Genomic DNA, 19354 nt, shown 5'->3' with positions numbered 1-19354 from the left:
CCAAACCACCCCAGGGGGGTTCTGAGACATAGGGGGGACACCCCAACCCCCCCCGGGACCCCCAGGACCCTCCCAGGCCTCCATGGGGGGGTTATGGGGTGCAGGGGGACACCCCAACCCCCCCAGGGACCCCCAGGACCCTCCCAGGCCTCCATGGGGGGGTTATGGGGTGCAGGGGGACACCCCAACCCCCCCAGGGACCCCCAGGACCCTCCCAGGCCTCCATGGGGGGGTTATGGGGTGCAGGGGGACACCCCAACCCCCCCCGGGACCCCCAGGACCCTCCCAGGCCTCCATGGGGGGGTTATGGGGTGCAGTGGGACACCCCAACCCCCCCAGGACACCCCTGTCCCCCAGCCCGCGGGGGCCGTGGGTCCAGGCCCCGCTCCCCACCCACCCCTTGCGTGACTCCTCCTCGCGTGGGGGGCGCCAGTCGGGGCGGCCCTTGCGCTGCAGCAGGTTCATGGCGGCGGCCGCGGGGGGGCGCTCTTCCCCCAGCCGCAGGAAGGCGGCGGCGGCGGCGGCCAGCTCCGACCGCGGGGGGGCGCTCATCCCTGCGGGGGAGGGGGAGGGTCGCTCTGTACCCCGCCCCCCCCCCCAAACTGGGCCCGTGGTCCCTCCCCCCCCCCCCCAGCCCCACGCGCTTCCGCCGTTACCTGTCGCTCCGCTCTCCTGGGGGGGGCCTGGGGGGGGGGGGGGAATCCTCCACCGCGCCCCCCCCCCCACCGCCGCCACCACCGGGGCCTGGGCGGGGGCTCACGGGGGGCGGCGACCCATGGCGGGGCTCTAGTGGCCTGCGGTGGGGGGGGGGTGTTAACGGGGAGGGACCCGCTAACACCCCCCCCCCCCCACACACACCCCTCTCCCGCTGCCCCCCCCTCCACGTACCGGCCGCTCCCGCCTCCCGCCCGCGCCGCTCCATGGCGCTGACGCAGCGTCCGGGCGAGGCGGAGCGGGCGCCACCGCCCCCTACCGGCGGGGAGGACCCACGCTACGGGTTACAGTGCCGGGGCGTGGCTTTGAGGGGGGGCGTGGTCGCGCTGGGCGTCGCACCGCCTCTAAGGCGGTGCGACGCCCAGCGCGGCCACGCCCCCCGGGGCGTTGCGAGGGGCGGGACTTCCGCTGGCAGCCACTTCCGGGTGGCTTGCCGTTGAGCAACCCGCCGCCGCCGATCGCGGCTCCGGGCCCGGCCCCGCCATGTTCCCCCCTTCCCCCGCCCCGCCGCCATGAGCCGGAAGAAAAGCGGCTTCGCCATCACCAGCGTTCGCGGCGGTAACGGGGGCGGGGGAGGGGGGGACGCGGACGGTTCCTCCTCCAGCCCCGGTGGGTCCCGGTTCCGTTTGGTTCGGTTACCCGCTCCCGGCGAAGCCTTGCGGCGGGGCCGGTGGATCTGTCGGGATTTTTACGAGAGGGAAGCGGTGCCCAGGGGCAGCGGGAGGGTCCCTCTCTCCCTCGACTCCCCCCCGCGCCCCCCCCGCCCCGCCGCTGCTCCCCCCCCCCGCCGCCGCCGCCGCCGCCGCCCACCAGCCCCGTTCGCTCGGGGCCTTCGCCCAGCTGGTGCAGCAGGTATGGGGCGGGGCTACGCCCCCGGTGGGCGGGGCCACCGCTGACCACGCCCCTCCCCTCACCCCCCCACCCTCTCTTTCCAGGCGTTGCCCCCACGACCCCCTTCGCCCCGCCCCGGGGGCGGTACCGCCGGGCTGAGCGCTCGCCTGGGATTGGCTGGAGAAGACAGCGAGGAGGAGGGGTGAGGTGGGGGTTACAGGGGTGGGACTTCCGGGTTTGGGGTGGTGAGGAGGGGGCGGAGCTTCCTCATTTGGGCAGGTGTGGGGGAGGGGAATCTCCTCCCCTCCTCCCCCCCCCCCCCCCGAGCCCCCTGGCCCAAAGGGGAAGGAAACGGGGGGAGTTGCCTGGTCCCCTCCCCCCACACCTGGGTGCTGTGGAGGGAGGGGCCGTCTGGGTGCCATAGGGGGAGGGGTGCCTGTCTGGGTGTCTGTCTGACCCTCTCCCGCATCCCGACAGCGCTGGTGGGGGGGCGACAGCCATCGACAACAAGATCGAGCAGGCCATGGTGAGCCCCCGGGGGGGGAGGTGTGGGGCCCGGCCCCTGGGCTCCCGGGGGGGTTGCGGGGCTTGCACACCTCCGTGGTGGGGGGGGCACTGTTGTAGGGCTGTGGGTCCCAGATGAGGGGCAGTGGGGGACTCTGGGGGGCTGTGGGTCCCAGCTGGGGGGTTCTGGGGGGCTGTGGGTTCCAGATGGGGGGCAGTGGAGGCTTATAGGGTGCTGTGGGTCCCAGATGAGGGGCAGTGGGGGACTCTGGGGGGCTGTGGGTCCCAGCTGGGGGGTTCTGGGGGGCTGTGGGTCCCAGCTGGGGGGTTCTGGGGGCTTATAGGGTGCTGTGGGTCCCAGATGAGGGGCAGTGGGGGACGCTGGGGGGCTGTGGGTCCCAGGTGGGGGGTTCTGGGGGGCTGTGGGTTCCAGATGGGGGGCAGTGGGGGCTCATAGGGTGCTGTGGGTCCCAGGTGGGGGGTAGTGAAGGGGTCTGGGTCTTCTATGGGGGCAGCAGAGGGATATGGGGTGTTGTGGGTCCCAGATGAGGGACAGTGGAGGGCTATGGGGGGTTGTGGGTGCCAGATGGGGGGCAGGGGGGGGCTGTGGTGTCCCGGCATGGGGTGGCGGGCGTGGGGCGGGCGCGGGGGGGCCGGGCGCCCACGCGGTGGCGGTGCAGGACCTGGTGAAGAGCCACCTGCTGCTGGCGGTGCGGGAGGAGGTGGAGCAGCTGCGGGAGCAGATCAAGGAGCTGAGCGAGCGGCGCGCGGCGCTGGAGCGCGAGAACGGGCTCCTGCGGGCGCTCGCCACCCCCCAGCAGCTCGCCCGCCTGCGCCCCCCCCGCCCCCACGGCCCCCCGGCCTGACCCCCGCCCCGTGGCGGGGGTGGGGAGCAGGGCTCGAGGGGCGCGGGACGCCTCCCCCCCCCCCCCCCCCCATTGCTGCGGGACTTCGGGGGATGCTCTCAGCGTGACGGGGCCCGGACGCTGGGGCTGGGGGAGCGCGGGGGTTCTCAGGGGGCGAGCGGGGGGGCCGGGACGCCCGGCTCCCCCCTCGCCGCAGCTCTGCTGCTTTCTTCCGGGGGTGGGGGACACACACGGCCCCTCCCCCTCCGTACGCAATTTGGGGCCTTTTTTAATAAAAGCCGCGATTTTTACAGCACGGGGGGAAGGGTCGTGGTTAATTAAGGGGGGAGGGGCGCTCGGGGTGGAGGCGGGACTCGCGCTCGGGGTGGAGGCGGGACTCGAACTCGGGGCACGGCGGGTGCGCCGCCATGTTGGGAAGGGTCTGGGCGCCATCTTGGGGTCGTCCTGGTTGCCGCCATCTTGAGGAGGGCCGTGCGCCGAGGGGTGTGGCTAGAGGCGGAAGGGGCGTGGTCACTGCCGCCATGACAGCAGCCGCGTCGCCGCCGCCCGGCGGGATCCTGCGGCGGGGGGGGCGCGGGGGGGGGCCCCGACAGGTCAGCGGGGCGGGGGGGGGAACACCCCAAAATTGAGGGGGGCGGGGGGCACGCGTGGCCCCTCCCCCAATCCCTGTGTGCCCCCGCCCCAGGTGCGGTTCGAGCTCGGCGCCGCGGTGCACGCTGGGAAGGAGGAGGGCGGGGGGGCGCCGCTCGCGACCCCCGCCCCGCGCAGCCGCCGGGGGGGGCCGGGGGGGGGTCGCCCCCCGCCGCCCTTCGACGCCCCCCGGGCGGCCGCCGCGCTGCTGGGCCGCTCCTTCGCCGCGCGCTGCGCCGTGGGGGGGGCGGCGGCCGGAGGTGAGTGGGGGGGTGGGGGTGGGGTCGCCCTCCCCCTCCCCCCCCCCCCTTTTTTAACCCAAATCCCCCTTTTTCACCCCGTTCCGCAGCCATGAACGTGCCCCCGGCCCAGCGCCTCTACCGCGGCCTGGTCAGCCTGGCCGTGCCCCCCCCGCCGGGGCCGCGCAGGGGGGTCCCGCCCCCCCCGCCGCCCCCCCCCCAGGTGAGTGAGACACCCCCCCCGCCCCCCCGGGGCCCTCCCGGCACCCCAGGGTGCTGACGGGCCCCCATCCCCCTCCCCCCAGGTGCCCGGCCCCGAGGTGGGGGCGCTGGTGGGGGGGGCGGGGCGGGGCAGCGGGGAGCCATGGCTGCCCCCCCCCGCCCCCCCGGCGCCCCCCCGGCCCCTCCCCCGCCCCCCCGGAGCCGCCTTCCTCATGTACCGCAAGCTGCAGCAGTGGGGGGGGGCCTGAGGGGGGGGGGGCGACCCCCTCCCCCCAATTACTCCTCCCCCCCAATAAACCCACGTGTCCAATCTCCTGGGGGGGTGACTGTGTTGGGGGGGTTGTGTGTCACCTGGGAGGCCCCCCCCTCCCCGCTGTCCCTCTCCCCACTTTAGCCCCTGGGGGTTATCTGAGCCCCCCGCCCCCAACTGGGGCCCGTCCCATCGGCCATTGCGGGTGCGTTGCTCTGCGGGTCCGCGCGAACTACGACTCCCAGCAGGCCCCGCGCGGGGTCCTCCCGGTCACCCCTCCTGCGCATGCGCGGGGGGGCCACCTGTTGGCGTGCACCTGTCACCATGGTGACGGGCGGTTGGGCCGAACCATCGCGGGGGGGGGGACGGGGACGGCACGTGGCACGCAGCACCGCCCCCCCGACTGTACCACTTGTGGGGGAGCAAGAACCGCATCATTCCCCCCCCCCCCCCCCCCCCAAAAACCCCACACCTCAACTGACCAATCGTTGTCTTTATTCGCAGGGCCCCCCCCGGCCTCCCCCCCCCCGGCCCAGATCAAACCACGGCAAACGCCGGGGGGGGAAAGGGGGAACACCCCCAATTTGGGGGGGGGGGGGCACACGCAGCCCATCCCCCCGTTTGGCATCGGGGGGGGGGGGGCATGACACCCCCCCAGTGGCGGTGGGGCCCCCCACACTCGGGGGGCACGGGGGGGGCTCAGGGGGCGTCGCCTCGTCCCTTGTGGAAGAGATAGATGGGCCGCTGGAAGCCTGGGGGGGAGGGGGGGGGGTGTTAGGGGACACCCCCCACATACATCACCCCCCATCGGGGGGCTGGCAGCCCCACACCCCCAGGCCCTCCCCCCTCCATGGGGTCGGGTCACCCCACAGCCATCCCTTTCCCGAGGACCCACATCTCCGCATGACACCCCCTCCCCCAAAAACCCCCCAGATTTGGGGTCCCCCTCCACCCCCCAGATTTGGCATCCCCCCCAGCCCCCAAACCCAACAGATTTGGGGTCTCCCCCCTCCCTCCAGTGAACCCAAGCATCGCACCCCACACCTCTCCCTCCCATCCCCCCCAGACAGCCGCAGACGGGGGGGTCTCCCTCCACAGCGCGCGCCTCCAGGGCCCCCCACCTTTGGCGGCATGCTGGGGGGTCCCCAGCAGCTCGTAGCTGTCGAACCCCACTTCGGGGGAGGTCAGGTAGGAGGGGAACTGCTCGGGCCGCAGCCGGATCCGCTGGTAGTTCCTGTAGGTCGTCTCCTTGTTTTTTGGGAAGGGGGGCACAAAATCAGCCCTGAATCCTCCCCCTAAAAACGCTGCCCCCCCCCCGCCCCCCGGCGCTCACCGTCAGCCCTTTGCGCTTGCGGTAGGAGGCCCAGGGTTGGGGTTCGAGGAGCAGGAGCCCCCCGGGCCGCAGGTGCCGGTAGACGCGACGGAAGAGACGTTTGAGACCCTCGTCCCCCCAGTTGAGCTGCACCCACTTGGTGAGGGAGAGGCAAAGCACCACGTCGAACTCGGGGCGCTGCGCCGCCACCGCCTCCTCCCGCTCCGGCACGTAGTTCCCCTGGGGGGGGGGGGGGGAAGGAAAAAAAAAAGGGGGAGGGGTGTTATGGGGTGGAATGCGAAGAGACAGAGGCATGGGGAGACCCACGGAGAGGGGTTTTGGGGGGTACAAGCCACACAGTCGCAGTGAGGGAACATGGGGGGCACATGCTGAGCCCCACGGCGGGGGGTGAGGGGTGTTGAGGGATGAGGGGGGGGGTGTGAGCCCCACGGAGGGGTTTTGGGGGGCACATGCTGAGCCCCACTGAGGCGTGGGGGGGGTATTAAGGGGTGTGGGGGGCACATGCTGAGCCCCACGGAGGAAGTTGAGGGCACTGAGGGATGTGGGGGGTCGTGCTGGGCCTCATGGAGAGGTTTTGGGGGGTGTGGGGGGCACATGCTGAGCCCCACAGAGGAAGTTGAGGGCACTGAGGGATGTGGGGGGTCGTGCTGAGCCTCACGGAGAGGTTTTGGGGGGTGTGGGGGGCACATGCTGAGCCCCACGGAGGAAGTTGAGGGCACTGAGGGATGTGGGGGGTCGTGCTGAGCCTCACAGAGAGGTTTTGGGGGGTGTGGGGGGCACATGCTGAGCCCCACGGAGGAAGTTGAGGGCACTGAGGGATGTGGGGGGTCGTGCTGGGCCTCACGGAGGGGTTTTGGGGGGTCTGGGGGGGGTCATGCTGAGCCCTAGTGAGGGCTCTTGGGGGGCACTGAGGGGTTGGGGGGGGAAACCCCCATACTGAGCCCCACTGAGAGACTTGGGGGTCCCCAACTAAGGCGTGGGGCTGCCCCACACCAGCCCTCACTGGTGGACACAGGCTGCCCCACACCCAGCCCCACATCAGCCCCCCAAGGTCTCTGTGCACCTCCCCAAGCCCCTCTCACTGCTGGGGGCGTGTCTCGCCACTAACCCCGCCCCTCAAAGCCCCTCCCATCTGCAAACCCCACCCCCACAGGGTCCAGCCCTGGGTTTTAGCACCCCCCAACCCCTTCTCACCCCCCAAAACCCACTGAGACCTTCCCCAATGGCCTTGCGCCCCCCCCAAAACCCCTCTGTGACGCCTCACACCACCATGACCCCCCCCAAACCCCTCACATTCCCCCAAAACGGGCCGTGACCCCCCAAGCGCCATCCTCGTCCCCCCCCCCGCTCACCGTGACAAAAACGACGTTGTGCGGGAAGTCGGCGGCTCCGGGCCCGTCGGGGGGCAGGCGGGGGGCGGCGATGGGACCCCGACTGGCCAGGAGCGCGGCAGGAAAACCCTTCCGCCCGCCGCCGTTCCCCCCTCCTCCGGCCGCCGCTTCCGCCTGGATCTCCTCCGACAGGTAATGCCGGATGTTCTGCCGGGCCGAGCGGATCAACCCCCCGTCAATGTCCAACCCCACCACCCGGGCGGGTCCCCAACGTTTGGCGATGCTGAGGGTGAGGTGTCCCACGTTGCACCCCACGTCCAGCACCTCCTTCCCCGCGAACCACTCGGGGCGCATGGCTCGCAGCCGCCCGTCCTCGCAGTCGGGGTTCCGGTAACCATAATATTTGCAATAATTGCCATATTGGAATTTTCTAACTTGCCGGCGCTGACGCTGCTGCGGAATTTTTCCGGGCGGTTTGGGTTTTTCCGGAGGGGGACGGGTTCCTTCTGATTTACTGCAAGTCCGTCGACGTTTCCGATGGCGGCCGGCGGCGGGGCAGGCGGCGGCGCATGGCGGCGGGGTGGCGGCGGCGGGGAGGGCGTGAGGGCAGGCGGCCTCGTCGGCGGCGGTGACGGCGGCGGCTCGCTGCTGGCCGCGGTGACGGTGGCGGCGCCGAGCGGTTTTGGCGGGGGAAGCCAAGCGCAGCCCCTCGCCGGGGGCGTTGAGGCTGAGGGGGTCGGTGATGTCGCGAGGGACCAGGATCTCGACGGGGTCGCGGCCGCGGGCGGGGAGGGGGGAGGATTGCGGGGTGCGGGCGTTGAGGGCCCGGCTCACCTCCTCGTCCAGCAGACTGTTGAGGTTTAAGGGGTCGAAGATGTTTCCCCCCAGCAAGAACTCGGAGGGAAGCACGGGGCCGCACTCCGAGGCTGCCCGGCGCCGCCGTTTCCAGGCCGGTTGCTTGGCCCCGCAGCTGCTACGCCGCTTCCCTCCTCCCGCCGACCTAAAGCCGTTACGTGGGCGCGGAGCCTCGGCGGCGGGCGAAGCTTCTTCCTCCTCCCGGGCCGCGGTAGCGGAGGAAGATGAAGGAGGAGGCGGCGGTACCAGGAAGGCCTCTGGCTCGGCCGCCATGGCGGACCGCCCCGCGCCTGCGCGCTGCGCCCCGCCGCCGCCGCGCATGCGCCGCCGCTAGGGGGTGCTGTGAAGGGGGGGAGCGGAGCGGGACCCCTCCGCGCCCGCCACCTCCCGCCCGCGATGGCAGGAGCGCGGCGGCCCGCCGGGGTTTATATAGAGAGTGGGCGTGGCGACGCTTGGCTACACCTCCCTCCAGGGGGCGGGCGGGAGCGAGGAGCCAATGGGAGAAGAGGCGGCGGGGAAGGCGGCCAATAGGGGGAGGCGGCGCGCGGGGAAGGGGGGGCCTGAAGCATGAGGGTGGCCTCAGCGAGTGCCTGCGCGGGTTGCGCAAGAGGAGCGACCCCCGGGAGAGGCGGGGGGGCGGCGGGGAGCGTCCGGTTGAGGGTTGTGGAGATGCGCGGAGCGCGGTGGGAGCGACTGGGGGGAGCGACGTCAGCAGAGCGGCACAGTGACGCCGGAGCAGGCGCGTTGCGGGCGCCTCGGGGGCCTCGCCCCGCGCGGGGATCGCCGGGAGTTGGAGTCTACGGAGTGGCCGCGCATGCGCAGCGGCTAGAGCGCGCCGCCATACGCTTATGTCGCCTATCTTCTCCATCCTCCCCCTCCCTCCGCCGGTCCAATACGTCATCTCTCCGCTCATGACGTCTCTCAACCCGGCGACCCCCCACCCCGAGCTGCCACCACGGCCCCCCCCCCCCCACCTTGCCCCCCCCCCCCCCGCCCCGTCCGTGAATGACCAGGCGGGGACCACGTGCGCAGCCGCATGGCTCCTGCGGGGCAACGCGCATGCGCGGGCCCCCCAAAGGAGCGGCGGGGCGACGCGCATGCGCGGTGAGTCACACCGGGTTCAGGCCGTCCCACCCGCTCCGTCTACGCATGCGCAGCATCGCCGCGCCCGCGGCGCGTGGGGTGGGGCGCCCGCACACGCATGCGTTCTCCGTCTCCCCAGGCTCGCGCCTTGCCCTGCGCATGCGCAGTCCTCTCCCCCCCGCCCCCGCGTCGACCACGCGCATGCCCGCGGGGCCGCGCGCCAGGGCGGGAAGGCGCCGGGGCGGAGCGCGCGCCGCAACGCCCGCACTTTTGAGGGAAAAACTCGCGAAATCGGTAACCGCCTGCCCACCCCCGCCCCGCTTAGACCCCACGCAAACGCCTCCCCCGGGCTCCCGCACCTCCCTGCCCGAGCCAGCCGGCGCGGCGCCGCCTGGGCTGGGCCCCGCCGGGTAGGCCGCGCTAGGCCGCGCGTCGCGTTTGCGATTTGGGGTTTTTAATCTTTTTTTCCTCAGAGATTTTTTTTTTTGTCTTTTTTTTTTGTCGGGGGTTTTTTTTTTTCCCCCTCTCCCAGCCCCGCAGCGCCAACGCCGGAGGGGCGAGGCCGCGGGGCAGGGCCGCGCCCCGCTCAGGGGCACTTGCGCTCCACGCACTGCTTCCCCCCCTCCTCGTACTCCTGCTTCGAGATCCACATCTGCTGGAAGGTGCCCTGGGGGGGAGCCGCACACACACACACGGGGGGGGGGCGTGGGGTGAGGGACCCGGGCCTCCGGGCCCCCGTCCGCTCCCCCAAGCCCCCTCCCCACTCACGAGGGAGGCGAGGATGGAGCCCCCGATCCAGGGGCTGAAGCGCCGCTCCATGGTGCTGTTGCTGGCGATCAGCTTCAGGCGCATGCTCTGGGGGTGGGGGGGCAAAGGGGGGCAGCTGGGAGTCACTGGGGGCAACTGGGAGCCCAGTCTGGGTGTCCCCCACCTTAGCTCCCTGATGTCCTGCAGGGGGATGGGGTCCCTCCTGGCCCACAGGGCAGGTTGGGGGTCCCTGCCCCAGACACCGGGGTCCCCCCCAGCCCTGGAGTGGGGTGCGGTTCCCTCCCCGAATGCCTGGGTCACCCTCCAGCCCCACTGTATCCCACGGGGGGGGGATTGACGGTCCCCTGCCCAGGTGCCTGGGTTCCTCCCAGCCCCCCAACATCCCACGGAGGGGGGGGGCTCCTCCCCGAATGCCTGGGCCCCCCCGTCCCTCACGGGGGGCGTCTTCTGGGAGAGCTCCCGGTTGAGGCGGTCGGTGAAGCCCTGCAGCAGGGTGTTTCCCCCCGTGACGATGACGCTGCCGTAGAGACCCTGTGCGGGGAGGAGGGGAAACACGGGGGAGCTGGGGTGTCCCCGCTGCCCCCCACAACATCCCCCCGAATCTCCGGGGACTCACCGGTCGGATGTCGATATCGCACATCCCGATGCTGGTGGTCACCACGTGCCCCACGCCCAGCATCGTGTTCCCCGAGAGGCCCTGGGGGTGACGGAGCGGGGTCAAAGGGGTCCCCTCCAAACCCCTTAGCGCCACCAACCCCCCTCCCCAGGACCCCCCCAACCTTGACGTTGGAGGGATCGAAGAGCCCCTCGGGGATGCGGAGCCGCTCGGCCCCGTAGTCGGTGTTGTAGCCATTGGGCATCTCGTAGTGAACGGTGGGCATCTGGGCGGCCACCCTGGGGGGGGCGAGGGGGGCTTGTGAGGTGGGGGGGACCCCAAAAACCCCCCTGAGCCTCCCCCCAAAATCCTCCCAGCACTCACTGCTCGTCATAGGGGGAATCGGAGACCTGTAGCACCGAGGCCTGGAAGTCCTGGATCACCTCCTGGGGGGGGACGGCGATAGTGGGGGGATGCAGCCAGGCGTCGGGGCCCCCCAGAGGTGCGGCCCCGGGCACGGGGGCCCCCCGGCCCCCCGGCCCGGCTCACGTTGCAGGTGTAGTTGTGCCAGGACTTGGAGACCTGGGGCAGCTTCTCCTTCTTCTTCCAGTTGGGGGGGGCGCCCTCCCGCACCGGCTCCTGGGGGCGGGGTGTCAGTGAGGGGGCGGGGCTATGTGGGTGTGGCCCAGTGGGCAGGGTGAAGCTGAGGGGAGGGGAGACTGGTGAGAAGGGGGTGGGAATGGCCTGGAGGGGGTGGAGCCTGAGGGTGGGCTGTCCCTGAAGGGGTGGAGCCTATCTATGCACAGGCTGTCGTCAAGTGGTTGGGGCTAAGGAGGGGTGGAGCTAAGGAAAGGGGCTGGCCCTAAAGGGGAAGGGCTGGCCCGAGGGGGTGGAGATAAGGAAAGGGGTGGAGCTAAAGAAGGGGGTGGGCCAAGGAGGGGGAGCTAAGGGGCAGGGCTGGGCCAAGGGGGTGGAGCTAAGTGGAAGGGCTGACTCAAAGGGGTGGAGCTAAGATGAAAGACTGCCCCTAAATGGGTGGAGCCTATGGGCAGGCCACCCCAAAGGGGGGAAGCTAAGAGGGGGTGGCCCCTAAAGAAGTGGGGGTGGCCTTAGGGGGTGGAGCTAAGGGATGCACCGCCCCTAAGTGGGCGTGGCCTTCCTGTGGGGCCACCCCTCAGAGGGCAGAACCCAGGGGTCAGGTGGGGGGGACACGACCTGGTGGGGCGGAGCTGCCCCCCAAGGGGCAGAGCTTAACAACCGCTTTCTCTGCTAGGCTGCTGCCGCGGGGGGCGTGTCCTCCGCTGGCCCCGCCCCTACCTTGGCGGCGATCATGTAGGGCGGCACGATGTCGATGTTCATCTCCTGGAAGAGCTCCCGGCACTGCATGGAGATGAAGTCGCCGGCCAGCGGGGACTTGACGATGCCTGCGGGGGCTACCGGTGAGTCGCCTGCCCCGCCTGGCCACACCCTGCCTGGCCACGCCCCGCCTGGCCACACCCCGCCTCCAGCGACCCCGCCCATCCCACCCCCTTACCTTGCTGGAGGATGTAGCCGTCGTGGACGGGGATGGCGGTGGTGTGGGTGGCCCCGCTGTCCAGGACCAGCCCTGTGCTGCGCCCGTTGGCGAAGCTGGGCCGCCACGGTCAAGGGTAACGCTAATGAGGGGCCTCGCAGACGAGGGCGGAGCCCCGCTAATGAGGAGCGGCCCGCTAACGAAGAGCCACTGCCAGTGGTCCCACCAGGAACCCACCCCGTCCTCTGGGGAGGCGTGAGCCCCTGCCCCCAGGCAGATAATCAGCCCATCGAGGGCTAACGAAGCCCTAACGACCCGACCAGCCAAACGAAGGCCCCAGCTGCTGGCTAACGAGCCTGCCCAGCACCCGCACAACACCCAAGGGTGTGTGCCGACAGCTCAGCACCCTGGCGCCCACCCAAACAGCCCCCAGCCAGCCCCTCCTAACCAGCACCCCCCAACTACCCACCCCCCCACCCAACCATCCCAACTACACACCCACCCACAGAACCAGCCACCCAGCTGACCACCCAATGAACCACCCAACCACCTACAGACCCACCCAACCAAGCGCTCGACCAGCCATGGACCCATCCAAGCAACCACCCAGCCACCTCTAAAGCCACCAACCACCCACCCCTAGACCCACCCAACTATCTCTAGACCCACCCAACCACCAACCCAACTACCCCTAGACCCACCCAACCACCCCCCCACCCATTTCTAGACCCACCCACCACCCAACCAGCCACCCCCCTCTAGACCCAGCAACCACCCACCCAACTACCACTCGACCCACCATCCACCCAGTTTCCCCCGCACCCACCACGGGAGGTTGTGTGGACACCCAGGGAGAGGGGGCTGGGTGACTGGGTGGGTGACACGGGTGGGTGACACTGTTGGGGACACCGTTGGGGACACCAGGGATACGCGGTGAGCACGGCCGTCTTGCAGAGGAAGAAGGCCGGGATGTTGTAGTGCTCGAACATCAGCTCCGTCAGCTTCTCCCTCTTGGCCCGCGTGTTCCACTGCGGGGCCGCGGAGACACCGTGGGGACACCGTGGGGACACCGTGGGGACACCGGGGGACCCCACCACCACGGCGGGGGTGACACATGGGTGCGGGGGCCACCTACCGGGGCCTCGGACATGAGGACGGGGTGGAGGCCTGGCTCTGACTTGACGTGCTTCCCGTAGGTGTGGTCCAAGATGGCCTGGAAGCACTCCCAGTCCTCGACTGGGGACACGGGGATGGTGAGTGGGGACAGGGGGGTGGGGGGGTCCTGGGGGGTGGTCCGGAGGGGTGGTGCTGTATGGGATGACCTCAACCCCATGCTGTTCTCTATTGGGTGACCCCCAACCCCATGGTGGCCCTGCTGGTTGACCCCCAACCTTGTGGTGGCCCCACAAGGTGACCCCCAACCCCGTGGTGGCCCCATCAGGAGACCCCAGCCCCATGACGTCCCCATTGTATGACCCCCAACCCTGTGGTGGCCACCATTGGCTGACCTCAACCTTGTGGTGGCCCCAGGAGGTGACCCCCAACCCCGTGGTGGCCCCATTGGGTGACACCCGACCCCCTGAGATGCCCCCTACGGGTTCCCCGTGGCCCTGCAGGGTGTTCCTGTCCCCATGGTGGCCCTCCGCGGTGGCCCCACTCACTCATGCCGTTCTTGAGGGGCGAGAGGACCTCCATGCCCTCGCGGGCCACGTGCAGCGCGTTGGTGTCGATGTAATAGATCTTCCCCCCCTTCTTGTCCTTGTCACCATCCAGCTCCAGGGCCACCTCCTCGGGGGACAGCAGCCCCACCGTGGTGGGGAAGTCCGCCTGCCACCGCCCCGTCACCACCACCACGGGGACACGGGGTGGGGACGCGGCGTGGCCGTGGCCAGGGGGGTGTGATGGGGTAGTGGCCTTGGGGACAGCATGGCCATGGGGACATCACCGTGACAGGGACATTGACCTCTGGGTGATGGCCATGGGGACACGGGGATGGCATGGCCATGGAGATGTCACCGTGGTGGGGACGTTGGCCTGCGGGTGGTGACCTTGGGGGCAACGTGACCATGGGGACATCACCATGGTGGGACATGGGGACAGAAAGGTGATGTCACCACGATGGGGACGTTGACCTGTGGTTGATGGCCATGGGGACACCATGGCCATGGGGATGTCGCCGCGATGCAGATGTTGGCTTGAGGCTGGTGGCCTTGGGGACACCATAGCCATGGAGATGCCACCACCATGGGGATGAGGCTGTTGGCCTTGGGGATGCCATGGCCATGGAGATGCCACCACCATGGGGACGTTGGCCTGCGGGTGGTGGCCTCGGGGATGCCACGGCCACGGGGACGGTGGCCCCGTCCCACCGGGGGGACGCGGGGGACGCGGTGACACCCACCTTGGGACAGTCCTCCCCGGCGTAGCCGGCGCGCACCGAGAAGGAGCCGATGTCGAAGACCAACGCCCCCACCTCGTCTGGGGGGACACCGGGGGACGGTGATACCGGGACCCCCCGCACCCCCGTCCTCCCCCCTCCCGCCGTCCGTGGCCCCGGCCCCCCTCCCCGCTGGCCCCGCCCCCTTCCGGTGCGGCCCCGCCCCCTCCCGCTGGCCCCGCCCCTCCTCGGTCCCCCCCCCCCCCCTACCGCCGCCGTAGACCCCCCCGCTCATGGCGGCGGCCGCGGGTTCAGCACTGGACAGCGCCCGGCGGCGCGGTGGGCGTGGCCAGCGGGGGGAAGCGCAGCCAATCGGCGGTCGCCGTCCTGCGCGCACGCTGATTGGACGGCGCCGCAGACAATGAGGGCGGCTTAAAGGGGCAGGCGCCGTCTTTTTATGTTAAGGGTTGGGGGCTCCCCCTGTCCGCTCCCCCTCCCTCTCCGGGTCGGGGGGGGGTGTCCAGCCATCCGGGACACGCCCCCTTGGGGGCGGGGGCAGGCGGTGGGAAGGGAGGGGGTGTTTTGCTGTGATGGCGTGCGGGGGGCGTGGCTTAACGAGGGGGCGTGTCGGGGCGGGGGCGTGGCCACCCGTCGCTGCAACATCGGGGGGGTGGGTCCTTTGCGTCGGGACCTGCCCACTGCGGGGGGGCGTGGCCTCTCAGCCCCACCTGCTGCAGCCAGAGGGGCGGGGCTTCCCTCACCCTCCTTCCCATTGTACCTGGAGTGGGTAGGCGGGGCTTCCCTTGAGACCCGCCCACTGCACTTTGATGACACTTCCCTAAGTCCCGCCCACTGAGTTGAAAAGGGTGGGGCTTACCGAGCCCCCGCCCACCCCTGGGGGGAGGGGTGACCCACGGAGCCCACGCGGCTGCACCGAGGGGGGTGGGGGGCCCGTAAACCCTTTGCCACTCTCATTAGGAAGGGGGGGTGGGGGAGGGGGGAGCCGGGCCCCTCCCCCAGCGGGAGGTAAGGGGTGGGGGAGGGGCGTGGGTTTTTCTCGCTGGGGGGAAAAAAAAATCCAAAATGGCTGATTTCAGGCATGGGGGAGGGGCGGAGTCTGCCCGGGTTTTGCTTTAGAAAAACCCACAAAACCCCAAATCGCCCCAATTCCCCCCAGATCCGGGCTCCCCTCGCCCCGCCCCACGCTACAAAAGGGGGCGTGGCCGCGGCGTGAGGGGGCGGGGCCAACACCGGGGCAGTGTGTTGTCCAAGGGGCGGGGCCAGCTCTGGAAGGGGCGTGTCTGACGACGGAGGGGCGGGGTCGGTGGGGCGGGGCCTGGCTGCGTAAATGTAAATGCGGGGGGGGGGGGACGACTTGGGGGGCTGGGGGCGGGGTGGCCCTTGTGCAATGGGTCCGGCTGCGCCGTGGGGCAGCTCCGGCGTCCGTGGGGCAGCCCTGGGCTGGCTGTGGGGTGGTGCCATGGGGCAGCGCCATCGGGCTCCTGGTTGTGGGCAGCACCGTGGGGCAGCTCCGGTGCTAAAGTGCGGCTGGGTCTGTCACGGGGTGCCGTGGGGCAGCCGTGGGTCTCAGTACTCCTCCAGCCCGGGGCCGTGCAGCGAGTAGCCTGGGGGGGAGGGGGTCAGCCCCACACAAAGCGCCCCCCCCAGACCCCCTCCATTCCCCCCACCGGACCCACACAGAGCCCCCCCCTCCCCGATAGCCCCCCAGACCCACATTAGACCCCCAGGACCCCCCCCACCATGGACACCTAGAGATTCGCCCCCAGCCCCATAGGGTGCCCCCAGGCCCCGCAGAGCCCCCCCCGCCATCACACCCTTCCCAGCCCCACACGCTGACCCCCATCAGTGCCCCCAACACCCATAGAGCCCCCCCTGGCCCCTCATACTGTCCCCTGGACCCTCCATGGTGCCCCCCCCATAGCCTTGGCCCCACAGCTGCCACCCCATAGCCCCCCCCCCATATCCTATCCTGCAGGGGGTGCACAGTCAGCCCCACGGCTGCCCCACAGATCCTCATGGATGCCCCCAGAGAACCCCTGAGCCCCCCCCCGCCCCACAGACCCCCCCATAGATCCCCATAGATTGCCCAGAGCCTGACCCCAATGCTTGGGGGGCAGAGTGGGTGGGGAGGACCCCTGCACCGGGGGGGACCCGGGGGGTTAGAGGGTGTTTGGGGGTCCCAGGGGGTGCCTGAGGGGTCCCAGTGGGGCGGGGGGTATTCGGGGGGGGGGTCGCAGAGGGTACTTTGGGTGGGGGCCCTGGCGTGTTTGGGGGGGCCCAGAGGGGCTGGGGGGGGCAGTTCCCTTGTCTGTCCCCCAACGACCCCACGTGCCCCCCCGGCCCCCCTCAATGTCCCCGTGACCCCTCGTGTCCCCACTCGGGACGGAGGGGTCCGGGTCTCCATGGCAACGGGCCTGGAAAGGGGCGTGTCCGCGGTCGCCACGGCAACGGGCCTTGTTGGGGGAAGCCCCGGTTTCCATAGGGACCGAAATGGCGGCGGCGCGTCACGTGACGGGAGTGGGGAGGGGCGGGGCTTAAAGCCACGTGAAGCGGGCACGCCCCGCCCCACCCGGGCTCCATTCAGCCAGGGGACGGAGCCGCCGGGGCGGGGGTGGAGCGTGATCGTAAGGGGGCGTGGTCAGGGTTAGAGGAGGCGGGTCTTGGGCAGGGGGCGGGGTCGAGCCCCCGGAAGCGGAAGCGGCGGCGGCGGCGGAGGAAGCGGCGAGGTGCGGACGGGGGAGGGGGGGGGCGGGGGGCCTGGGGGGGTCTCCCTGGGGGGTTGGGGGGCTCGTGGAGTTGCGGGGGCCGCGGGGGAGGGGGCTATGGGGAGATCCGTGGGGCTGGGGGGGGGCTTATGGGGGGGCCTGCGGCGCTCCGGGGGGGGGCTGGGATTCTGTTTGGCATGGGGGGGGGTGGGGGGACCGGGGGGGGTCCCGGGACTCCCCCCTGTGTCCCTGATCTCCCTCCCCCTCCCCCCGCAGGATGTCCACGGGACACACGGCATCACCGGCAGCGGGGGGGTCGCCGGGGACGGGGGAGGGCGACCCCCGCCGCCGCCGCCGCCGGGGCCCGGCCCCCCGCCCCCCTTCCCTTCCCCTCCCCGCCCCCCCCGGAGCCGGCGCCGACGTGTTCGTGACGGCGCGGACGGATTTCCGCGCGCAGCTGCGACGCTGCCAGCGGCTGCTGGCGCCGGGGGGGGGCGGGGGGGCTCGGGGGGACCCCCCCGCGCCCCCCCCGGGGGAGCTGCGCCTACACGGGCTGGGCCTGGCCGTGCCCCGGGCCATCAACCTGGCGCTGCAGCTGCAGGCCGGCGCGCCCGGCGCGCTGCGGCTCCACGCCAGCACCTCCTCCGTCAGCCGCGCCCCCCCCGCCGCCCCCCGCCGCCGCCGCGGGGACGGGGAGGGTGACGCGGAGGACGAGGGGGAGGGGGGGGCGTCCCCCCGCCCCCGCCACAACTCGGCCATCCACATCAGGGTCTGCCGGGAGGCCCCCTGCGCGTGAGGGGGGGGGGCGGCCCCGGAGGGTCCGGCGCGGCCGGGGGCCGCCGCAAGTCGCCGCGGGCCACCGGCGGGTCAGTTGGGGTCACCGATGAGCCCCCGGGGGCCACCGCGAGTCACCGCGGGCCACTGATGAGCCACCGTGGGCCGCCAATGAGCCACCGTGGGCCACCAATGAGCCGCCACGGGCCACCACAAGTCACCACAGGCCGCTGATGAGCCACCACGGGCCACCACAAGTCACCATGCGCCACCACAAGTCACCACGGGCCACCGATGAGCCACCATGGGCCACCACAAGTCACCACGGGCCACCACAAGTCACCACAGGCCACCGATGAGCCACCAATGAGTCACCACGGGCCACCACGAGTCACCACAGGCCACCACAAGTCACCACAGGCCACTGATGAGCCACCATGGGCCACCAATGAGCCACCATGGGCCACCACAAGTCACCATGCACCACCACAAGTCACCACAGGCCACCAATGAGCCACCATGGGCCACCACAAGTCACCACAGGCCACCGATGAGCCACCAATGAGCCACCATGGGCCACCACGAGTCACCACGGGCCATCACAAGTCACCGCGAGCCACTGACGAGCCACCATGGGCCACCAATGAACCACCATGGGCCACCACAAGTCACCGCGGGCCACTGACGAGCCACCATGGGCCGTCAATGAGACACCGTGGGTGACCAGTGAGACACCACGGGCCACCAACAAGCTGCCGGGGCCGCCACGAGTCGTTGGGGGTCACCAATGAGCCATTGGGGGTCACCAGTGAGCCACCATGGGCCACCACAAGTCACCACAGGCCACTGATGAGCCACCATGGGCCACCAATGAGTCACTGGGGGCCACCACAAGTCACCGCAGGCCACTGATGAGCCACCATGGGCTGCCAATGAGACACCGTGGGCCACCACAAGTCACCACGGGCCACCACAAGTCACCACAGGCCACTGATGAGCCACCATGGGCCGCCATTGAGACACCGTGGGCCACCACAAGTCACCACGGGCCACCAACAAGCTGCCGGGGCCACCACGAATCATTGGGGGTCACCAATGAGCCACCATGGGCCACCAATGAGTCACTGGGGGCAACCACAAGTCACCACAGGCCACAAATGGGCTGCTGGGGACCACCAATGAGCTACTGTGGGCCACCAGCGAGCCACCATGGGCCACCAATGACCTGCTGTGGGCCACCAACGAGCCACCGGGAGCCACCACAAGTCACCATGGGCAACCAATGAGTCACTGAGGGCCACCAATGAGCCACCATGGGCCACCACAAGCCACCGAGGGCAACCAATGGTCACTGAGGACTACCAATGAGCCACTGGGGGCCACCAATGACCTGCTGTGGGCCACCACTGAGCTGCCATGGCCCACCAGTGAGCCACCATGGGCCACCGCAAGTCACCATGGGCCACCAGTGACCTGCTGTGGGCCACCAGTGAGCCACCGGGGGCCACCATGGGCCACCAACGAGCCACTGGGGGCCACCAAGACTCACAGCGACACCCCTCCCCCGCCCCCCCCGCGGACTTGCCCATCCCCCCACGCTCCGCAGCCCTGCCCTCCCCCCCCCCCGGGCGCTCCGGGGCGCCGGTGACGGCGGCGACGCGGCGCCCCAATAAAGATGGCGGCAGCAGCGACGCCTCGGGCCTCCGGGGGGGGGAGGGGCAGGAGGGGGGGAGGGGCCGGGCT

The 19354-nt window shown here is 71.1% G+C and overlaps 3 protein-coding genes across 3 annotated transcripts; 1 reads left to right on the top strand and 2 right to left on the bottom strand.

The window, feature by feature from the left end:
- Positions 1-1226: 1226 nt before the first annotated feature.
- On the top strand, positions 1227-4254 carry PPP1R35 (protein phosphatase 1 regulatory subunit 35; the record flags this gene model as incomplete). Its single annotated transcript, XM_082012350.1, is given in 7 exon segments — positions 1227-1460; positions 1462-1566; positions 1650-1747; positions 2023-2071; positions 3601-3805; positions 3895-4007; positions 4090-4254. Coding segments are annotated over 7 exon segments (969 nt in total).
- Positions 4255-4955: 701 nt separating this feature from the next.
- On the bottom strand, positions 4956-8096 carry MEPCE (methylphosphate capping enzyme; the record flags this gene model as incomplete). Its single annotated transcript, XM_082012370.1, has 4 exons — positions 4956-5008; positions 5378-5504; positions 5590-5808; positions 6942-8096. 4 exons carry the CDS (start codon positions 8094-8096, stop codon positions 4956-4958), a joined length of 1554 nt encoding a protein of 517 aa, XP_081868496.1.
- Positions 8097-9302: 1206 nt separating this feature from the next.
- ACTL6B (actin like 6B) lies at positions 9303-14406 on the bottom strand (the record flags this gene model as incomplete). The annotated part of the gene is made up of 14 exons (XM_082012368.1): positions 9303-9525; positions 9627-9713; positions 10062-10157; positions 10243-10323; positions 10406-10520; positions 10606-10667; positions 10771-10860; positions 11539-11645; positions 11756-11850; positions 12665-12762; positions 12870-12970; positions 13396-13561; positions 14136-14212; positions 14382-14406. 14 exons carry the CDS (start codon positions 14404-14406, stop codon positions 9445-9447), a joined length of 1281 nt encoding a protein of 426 aa, XP_081868494.1. The 3' UTR covers positions 9303-9444.
- Between the last annotated feature and the right edge of the window lie 4948 nt (positions 14407-19354).

This window comes from Phaethon aethereus, assembly GCF_964289735.1.
Source record: "Phaethon aethereus genome assembly, chromosome: 36".
NCBI classification, from domain to species: domain Eukaryota; kingdom Metazoa; phylum Chordata; class Aves; order Phaethontiformes; family Phaethontidae; genus Phaethon; species Phaethon aethereus.
Note: the sequence above shows the minus strand (reverse complement) of the source record. Positions and strands in the feature narration are given on the sequence as shown.